Source organism: Dendrobates tinctorius, unplaced genomic scaffold (genome assembly GCF_039654945.1).
Source record: "Dendrobates tinctorius isolate UK_male_01 unplaced genomic scaffold, ASM3965494v1 ptg000021l, whole genome shotgun sequence".
NCBI lineage: Eukaryota > Metazoa > Chordata > Amphibia > Anura > Dendrobatidae > Dendrobates > Dendrobates tinctorius.
Window position 1 is genome coordinate 35,007,056 of NW_027361689.1, and position 9,915 is coordinate 35,016,970.

At 40.5% G+C, this 9,915-nt stretch overlaps 1 protein-coding gene across 1 annotated transcript in view; it reads left to right on the forward strand.

Moving 5' to 3' along the window:
* The window catches only part of LOC141083755 (uncharacterized), a 72,292-nt gene extending 69,008 nt beyond the window's left edge, over positions 1-3,284 (forward strand). The window contains exon 10 of the mRNA XM_073568122.1: positions 3,173-3,284. Coding sequence (XP_073424223.1) covers positions 3,173-3,284 — 112 coding nt within the window. The remainder of the gene's footprint in view (positions 1-3,172) is intronic.
* Positions 3,285-9,915: the final 6,631 nt, after the last annotated feature.

The window sequence follows — 9,915 nt, forward strand, 5'->3', positions numbered from 1 at the left end:
CTACCACTGAGCTACATCCCCCATATAGGTGCCTCAGCCCCATGCCTAAGCCATAGATGCATCTACTGCATGTAAAGGACCATTGCACAAAGAAATGGGAGCAGCACTTACAGGCTTTTTGCTGTCCAGCTTGTAAGTGCTGCTCTGATCCTGTGATTTTCCAGTGCTGCAGAGTCAAAACTGCCTCTGTCTGCAGCATTATAAAGAGCTGGGAAAAGAATTGTCAGGAGTGCACCACCCCCTGACAACCAGGAGGCCGAGGAGCGGTGTGCTCCTGAAGATCGGATCTTGGGACAAATCCTTTAACCCCTTTACCCTAAAGGGTGGTTTGCATGTTCATGACCAGGCCAATATTTACAATTCAGACCACTGTCCCTTTACGAGGTAATAACTCTGGAACGCTTCCATCGATCCCAGTGATTCTGACATTATTTTCTCATGACATATTGTACTTCATGTTAGTGGTAAAATGTCATTCATATAAAAAAACAGAAATTTGGTGAAAATTTCGCAATTTTCCAACTTTGAATTTTTATGCCCTTAAATCACAGAGATATGGCACACAAAACACTTAATAAATCACATTTCCTACATGTTTACTTTACATCAGCACAATTTTGGAACCAAAATTTTTTTTTAGTTAGGAAGTTATAAGGGTTAAAAGTTGACCAGCGATTTCTCGTTTTTGCAACACCATTATATTTTTAGGGACCACATCACATTTGAAGTCACTTTAAGGGGTATATATGATATAAAATACCAAAAATTGACACCATTCTAAAAACTGCACCCCTCAAGGTGCTCAAAACCAGATTCAAGAAGTTTATTAACCCTTCATGTGCTTCACAGGAATTTTTTGAATGTTTAAAATAAATGAACATTTAACTTTTTTTCACAAAAAAATTACTTCAGGTCCAATTTTTTTTATTTTACCAAGGGTAACAGGAGAAATTGGACTGCAAAAGTTATTGTGCAATTTGTTCTGAGTACGCTGATACCTGATATGTGGGGGAAAACAATGTTTCGGCACATGGCAGAGCTCAGAAGGGAAGGAGCGCCGTTTGACTTTTTCAATGCAAAATTGGCTGGAATTCAGATCGGACGCCATGTCATGTTTGGAGAGCCCCTGATGTGCCCAAACAGTGGAAAGCCCCCACAAATGACACCATTTGGAAACTAGACCCCTCAAGGAACTTATCTAGATGTGTGGTGAGCACTTTGAACCCCCAAGGGCTTCACAGAAGTTTATAACGCCCGGACGTAAAAATAAAAAAATCATATTTTTTTCCACAAAAATGATATGTTTGCCCCCAATTTTTTATTTTCCTATGGGTAACAGGAGAAATTGGACCCCAAAAGTTGTTTTTCAATTTGCCCTGAGTAAGCTGATACCCTATATGTGGGGGTAAAACACTGTTTGGGCGCATGGTAGAGCTTGGAAGGAGCACCATTTGACTTTTTCAACGCAGAACGCTGGAATTGAGATCAGGCGCCATGTTGCATTTGGAGAGCACCTGATATGCCCAAACAGTGGAAACCCCCCAATTATAACTCCAACCCCAACACCCCCTAACCCTAATCTCAGCCCTAACCCTAGCCCTAGCCCTAACCCTAGCCCTAACGGGAAAATGGAAATAAATACATTTTTTTAATTTTATTATTTTTCCCTAACTAAGGGGGTGATAACGGGGGTTTGATTTACTATTTATGGCGGTTTTTATATTTGGCAGCTGTCACACGCTAAAAGACGCTTTTTATTGTATAAATAGTTTTTGCATCACCACATATTGAGAGCTGTAATTTTTCCGTATTTTGACCCACCGAGTTATGTGAGGTCTTATTTTTTGTGGGACGAGTTGACGTTTTATTGGTACCATTTTTGGGCATGTGACTTTTTTATCGCTTTTTATTCCGATTTTTGGGACGCAGAATGAACAAAAACCAGCGTTTCATGAATTTCTTTTGGGGGGGTGCGTTTACACCGTTCCGTGTGTTGTAAAATTGATAAAGCGGTTTTATTCTTCGGGTCAGTACAGTTACAGCGATACCTCATTTTTGTCGTTTTATATGTTTTGGCGCTTTTATGCAATAAAAACAATTTTATGCAAAAAACAATTATTTTTGCATTGCTTTATTCTGCGAGCTATTATAACTTTTTTATTTTTTCGCTGATGACGCTGTATGGCGGCTCGTTTTTTGCGGGACAAGATGATGTTTTCAGCGGTACCATGGTTATTTATATCCGTCTTTTTAATTGCGCATTTTGCACATTTTGTTCGGCGGTATGATAATAAAGCCTTGTTTTTTGCTTCGTTTTTTTATTTTTATTTTTTAAGGGGTTCGCTAAAGGGGTTAACTAGTGGGACAGTTTTATAGGGCGGGTCGTTATGGAAGCGGCGATACTAAATATGTGTACTTTTATTGGTTTTTTTTTGTTTCCAAAAAATGAATTTATTAGGGAATATTTTTTTTTTTTAATTTATTTGGCGATTTTTTTATAAATTATTTTTACACTTTTTTTTTTTTTTTTTACTTTATTACATTGTCCCAGGGGGGACATCACTGTCACACTGTCACATCACAGATCGCTGTGACAGATCAGCAATCTGACATTGACGCTGCACCAGGCTTCCTCGTGCCTGCTCTCTGCAGGTACTGAGGAAGCTGCCTCCCTGCAGGCCCCCAAAGGTCCCACGGCCATATTGGATCCGGGGACCTGCAAGGAAGGAGGCCCCGCAGCAGCGCTGCACATCGCTGCTCTGGGGGTTTCAGGGAAGCACGGGGGGAGCCCCCTCCCTGACGATGCTTCTCTAAACCCCCGTACACTGCGATCATGTTTGATCGCAGTGTGCCAGGGGTTAACATGCAGGGGGCGGTCCGTGACCACCCCTGACACATAGTGCCAGGTGTCAGCTGTGATAATCAGCTGACACCTGGCCGTGATCAGCGGCGCCCCCCCGGAGCGCCGTTGATCGCATTGACGTACTATCCTATCCTCGGTCATAGGGGTCCTGGTACCGTGCACGGTCTGATGTCAGAAAGGGATTAAGCTATTGTTCTTTTTTCCTGCATTTACCATGTGGGATAGATCACATAATTTTTCAATATTTTGGGCTTTTATGGAAAAGGTAAACCTTATCGATGAATTCTTTCGATTTTCTTATACTTAAAGGGATTTGTTCCCACTGTACATTGCTGTAGAGCGCCCCGATGGTGACCGATACAAGAAGAAAGGTTACTTACCTACGGGATCAGGAGAGATGTCGCCTTTCAGCCGCCGCTGATTGTCTGCAGCCCATCAGGGGACATAAGCACCGCCACGAGACCGTCAGGGGGCGCAGCGCTCAGAGATGTTCCCATCCGGGAGGTGTTGTACACTTTCTTCCTAATTGATTGAGATAATCGAAGAGTGTCGTCCATTAGTGAACAATCCATTTAAAAATATGGGAAAAAGAGAATTGTATTTTTAAAAATTTGCTTAAAAAAAGAAGCAAAAATGGCAAAAATAGAATCCTCTCCTCTTCCCATATTGTACATATAACCAAATAATAAAGAATTAAAGTAGTTTTGCTTCGTCCCTAATAGTCCAGACTGTTGGAATATGATGTCATTTATGCTGCAGAATTATGAAAAAAGAAAAACGAATTGTGAGAAGCTCTATGATGGTAGATTCAGAGTCAGATTCTCGTCATGGATCGTTCTCAGAATTGAGATCACACATCAGTCAGTGTGTGCAGGGGATGTAGCTCGGTGGTAGAGCGCATGCTTTGCATGTATGAGGCCTCGGGCTCAATCCCCGGCATCTCTAGCTTTTGTGTCAAATAACAAGAAAACTTACAAAATATTCAAAAATCTGATAAATGCCACTGCCACTAGGAATTTTGGGGCACCCTGGAGACTCCGGACAGGCTCCACCCCAGCGTCGCCTCCACCCTCCAACTGTCCACAGTCAAAAGATTGTTTAAGCCGCTGCCACGACAAGGTAGACTTTTGGCCAGGACCTACTCTACTCTAACCTATTAAACATTTGTGAAAATATCCAATACAATTTAGGTATATTTTTATTTATTTTTTAATTTTTAAAATGACCAATAATATCACATACAGGGGACAAATACCAGCACACCATGATTAGACACCATATTACCACCACTTAGTGACCTATTCTACCACATACAAGGAACAAATACCCCCGAAGAAGCCAACACGAAATGCGCATTGGGGCTGCGTTCTTGTGGGTCCCTGACTGAGGCATTATGGGTAAGAGCAGAGTTTACACTATATTTTGGATTGTGGCTCTATACTAATTTACAGTCATGTGTTAAAGTTTTTAACTGATGGACTCAGTTATATTTCTGGATTCAAATTAGGTTTATTGTACTAACAGAAAATGTGCAATCTGCATTTAAACAAAATTTGACTGGTGCAAAAGTATGGGCACCCTTATCATTTTCTTGATTTGAACACTCCTAACTACTTTTTACTGACTTCCTGAAGCACTAAATTAGTTTTGTAACCTCATTGAGCTTTGCACTTCATAGCCAGGTGTATCAAATTCAAAGTCAGGGCAGCACGGTGGCTCAGTGGGTTCGAATCCCACCAAGGACAACATCTGCAAGGAGTTTGTATGTTCTCCCCGTGTTTGCGTGGGTTTCCTCCGGGTACTCCGGTTTCCTCCCACACTCCAAAGACATACTGATAGGGAATTTAGATTGTGAGCCCCATCGGGGACAGTGATGAAAAATGTGTGCAAACTGTAAAGCGCTGCGGAATATGTTAGCGCTATATAAAAATAAAGATTATTATTTATTATTATTATCAAATCATGAGAAAAGATATTTAAGGTGGCCACTTGCAAGTAGTTCTCCTATTTGATTGTCCTATGAAGAGTGGCATCATGGGCTCCTCAAAACAACTCTCAAATGATCTGAAAACAAAGATTATTCAACATAGCTTTTCAGGGGAAGGATACAAAAAGTTGTCTCAGAGATTTAACCTGTCAGTTTCCACTGTGAGGAACATAGTAAGGAAATGGAAGAACACAGGTACAGTTCTTGTTAAGCCCAGAAGTGGCAGGCAAAGAAAAATATCAGAAAGGCAGAGAAGAAGAATGGTGAGAACAGTCAAGGACAATCCACAGACCACCTCCAAAGACCTGCAGCATCATCTTGCTGCAGATGGTGTCACTGTGCATCGGTCAACAATACAGCGCACTTTGCACAAGGAGAAGCTGTATGGGAGAGTGATGTGAAAGAAGCCGTTTCTGCAAGCACGCCACAAACAGTCGCCTGAGGTATGCAAAAGCACATTGGGACAAGCCAGTTACATTTTGGAAGAAGGTCCTGTGGACTGTTGAAAATAAAGATTGAGTTGTTTGGTCATACAAAAAGGCGTTATGCATGGAGGCTAAAAAACACAGCATTCCAAGAAAAACACTTGCTACCCACAATAAATTTGGTGGAGGTTCCATCATGCTTTGGGGCTGTGTGGCCAATGCCGGAACCGGGAATCTTGTTAAAGTTGAGGGTCGCATGGATTCAACTCAGTATCAACAAATTCTTGACAATAATGTGCAAGAATCAGTGACGAAGTTGAAGTTACGCAGGGGATGGATATTTCAGCAAGACAATGATCCAAAACACCGCTCCAAATCTACTCAGGCATTCATGCAGAGGAACAATTACAGTGTTCTGGAATGGCCATCCCAGTCCCCAGACCTGAATATCATTGAACATCTGTGGGATGATTTGAAGCGGGCTGTCCATGCTCGGCGACCATCAAACTTAACTGAACTAGAATTGTTTTGTAAACAGGAATGGTCACAAATACCTTCATCCAGGATCCAGGAACTCATTAATAGCTACAGAAAGCGACTAGAGGCTGTTATTTTTGCAAAAGGAGGATCTACAAAATATTAATGTCACTTTTATGTTGAGGTGCCCATACTTTTGCACCGGTCAAATTTTGTTTAAATGCAGATTGCACATTTTCTGTTAGTACAATAAACCTCATTTGAATCCACAAATATAACTGAGTCCATCAGTTATTAGATATATGAAACTGAAATAGCTGTTGCAAAAACCAAAATTGTTATAAAGAAAAAAGGTTAACATTAATAGGGGTGCCCAAACTTTAACATATGACTGTATATGCGGGTTGTCTCTCATGGATACATTAGAGGGTATTTGAACCCTCAATAATGACTTTTTATTATCTGTGACCCAGCCATTGAGCAATAAAAGCACCTTAAAGCATATTGTGGACTCCAACTCTGTGTATTAGTTGTTTCTATGTCTATAGAAATACATTGTATACAGCAGTGTATGTCTTTGTGCTTGCATTCTGAATGTGTGACCACCGCCTCACTTTACATAAAATTCTCATAGAGAATCTGATAACTTTAATAACAGTTGACTCCAGTCTTTGCGTTAGGCTGTGTTCACACGTTTTTGGTTTTTTTCTCGGATTTCTCAAAATATCCGCTCGAAGAACGCCTAAAAGAAGCTTCCCATTCATTTTAATGCATTTTGCACTTTTTGTGCATATTGATGCGGTCTTTTCTGCTCATTAATTTGAACTTGGGGGCCGCATTCCTTGAAGGACAAAGTTACATTTTTAGTGATACCGTTTTTTATTCTATACACCTTTTGAACATTTTTGCTGTGTTTTTTTAAAAAATGTTAAGAGCTTGGATGTGGCGATAACTACAATATGAGTGCACATTTGTTATGTCCCCTTATTGTAGTTATGTCCGCATACAGGTCCCCATATTATAGATATGTCCCCATAGCCAGGTCCCCATATTGTAGTCATGTCTCTATATCCAGGTCCCCATATTGTAGTCATGTCTCTATATCTAGGTCCCCATATTGTAGTCATGTCTCCATATCCAGGTTCTCATATTGAAACAAGGGAGGGTGAACCAAAGAAATACAATCATAAGGTCCATAGGTACTGAAAAAAATAAAATAACCTTATTGATCAAATTTCACAGACAAAGGTGGACAGGATAACAGGTGGGCAGATAAACAACCATGCACTGTGGAGGGCAGGTGCGACCAGCAATGTAATACAGTTAGAGGTCAAAAACATAGACCACGTTGGTATCAAATCCACTGTGGATCACGTAAAATAGTACATACTCTACATAGCCAAAAATTAGAAAGATAATTGAGTTAGATATCAATAAAGCACACAGGATAAGTGTGTATTCAACATATTTATACAGCTGACCAAAAATATAGTGTACTGGCCAATGTTACCTATTAATAGTACCTGGCAGAGAGTAGCAGTGGAAATAGCTGGTCAGTCTTTACACCCCGACGCACGTTTCGGATAAAAGACCTTCCTCAGTGAGCATGGAAGTGTCACCGATATGTGGGTTTAAAAAGGCAGAGGCCCGGAAGTCAATTAAGGCTGGAAGCCAGCAATTGTTGACGCGTCGTCACCCAGCAGCCAAACCAGAAACACATGAGGCCCCACGTGATCTGGCACCGGGTGCATCGCAGGCACAGAAGCAGATAGGGGATGGCGGCAGTAAGGAGGTGCACGCGCACTAGTATGCAACAGATGGAGGACCATATAAAGTACTGGCAAAACCGGCGTACATACAAAAAAAAAGAATATACATATCAGCAGCAAACTAGTGCATAAATATATATAAGGGCTGTCAATCAGCCATCAGAATTCACAGTACCACAAAAAGTTAATATAATAATACAAAATGACATATGCAAAAATTAATAAAGCACAAGGCTGCCAATCAGCCATCAGATGTTTAGATCCAAACATGATAGAAATTTATATAGGAAGCAACAATACATAATATCAAATACAATTACAGACGGAAGAGATCCTGCTAAATCACCATATAAAGTTAATATTTGGTAGATAAATCCTAATTAAAATGTACAATGCAATGGATCAACCACGAAGGAAAAAGAGAAAAATATTATAGCAGATATTACTGGTTATATTGAATATATAGACGTCCATACTTGTATATAACATATAAGCACTTGCAGATGATATCAGGATGGATATTGTATATAGAATATATGGAAAGGACACAAAAATGCCTTGATACACAATAAATATTCTATATTCAAGCATTACCGAAAATCAGTGTATACAGTGCAGTCAGTCAACCCCCAAACATGTTACAGTATATATTATTATATTATCATGAAAAAAAAATTAAAAAAAAGTTTTTTACATTTTTACGGAGGCGACCTGAATACACAATATCCACCCAAAGAGTTATTAGATACCTCATCAAAATAGTCAATATACGGGACAGAAGAAGACCATATATATATATATACAGCTCTGGCAGAAATTAGGAGACCACTGCACAGTGTTATAGAAATCAGCTTCTCTACATGTCTGACAGCCATTCCATTCCAGTGTCAGTTGAATTCCAATCAGAGCACACCTCATTCTACTTAATGTGCTTCTGATTAGGTGATCACCGGAACCAAATCTTATTTAACGAAGGAAAGTATAAAAGACCCTGCTGTGGTGGTCACATTCCTCTTGCAATAGGACAAGCTGGATGGCAAAACAAGTGCTAGTAATATCCCAAAGGTAATAGGAATTAAAAAATAACATAACCATGTGAAAGGAGTTGAAAAGTCTTCAGTGAGGAAAAGAAGGGCTCAATTCTGGCTTTACTAACAGAGGGATACAGAGAGCGTCATGTTGTCTTAAAATTTCTAAGACAGCAGTCCATTACAACAAGGTCAAGCAGCAGACATTGGGGACAACAAAGCTACAGACCGGCAGAGGGTGAAAACGACTCCTCACTGACCGGGATGACCGTCATCTTATTCGAATATCACTTGGCAACTGCAGGATGACATCAAGTGACCTACAAAAGGAATGGCAAATGGCAGCTGGGGTGAAGTGCACTGCAAGAACAGTTCGTAACAGGCTCCTGGAGGCAGGGCTCAAGTCATGTAAAGGTAGAAAAAAACCTTTCATCAATGAGAAGCAAAGGAGAGCCAGGCTGAAGTTTGCCAAAGACCATAAGGATTGGACCATAGAGGACAGGAGTAAGGTAATCTTCTCTGATGAGTCTGATTTTCAGCTTTGCCCAACATCTGGTCGTCTAATGGTTAGACAGAGACCTGGAGAGGCATACAAGCCACAGTGTCTTGTACTCACTGTGAAATTTGGTGGAGGATCGGTGATGATCTGGGGATGCTTCGGCAAGGCTGGAATTGGGCAGATTAATCTTAGCGGATGACGTATGAATCAATCCGCATACAAGGTTATCCTGGAAAAACAGTTGATTCCTTCTACTCAGGCAATGTTCCCCAACTCTGAGGACTGGTATTTCCAGCAGGACAATGCACCATGCCACACAGCTAGATCAATCAATGTGTGGATGAAGGACCACCACATCAAATCCCTGTCATGGTCAGCCTAATCTCCAGACCTGAACCTCATTGAAGGAAGATGGATAGTCACAAGCCATCAAACAAAGTACTGCTTAAATTTTTGTACCAGGAATGACATAAGGTCACCCAAAAGCAGTGTGAAAGACTGGTGGAAAGCAGCCAAGACGCATGAAAGCTGCGATTAAAAATCATGGTTATTCCAGAAAATATTGATTTCTGAACTCTTCCTGAGTTAAAAGTATGTAAAGATAAAAAAACAGAAAATCCCATTGTAGGATTTTTAAATAATTAATTTGCATTCTATTGCATGAAATATTTAAAAAATGGGAGAAGGAGGTGATTTTATTTTTTGCATTTTTTACATCTTTTTTTTAAGTAGAATAAAAAAGAGAATCCAGTCGTCCTCCTGGTTGTCAGAGGGTGGCACGCTCCTGATAATTCGGGGTGGCGGCTTGACTGAGCTTCTGTTCCTGCAAATCTGGGGACTTCGGAAGTTTTGGAAGTTATTTATAAG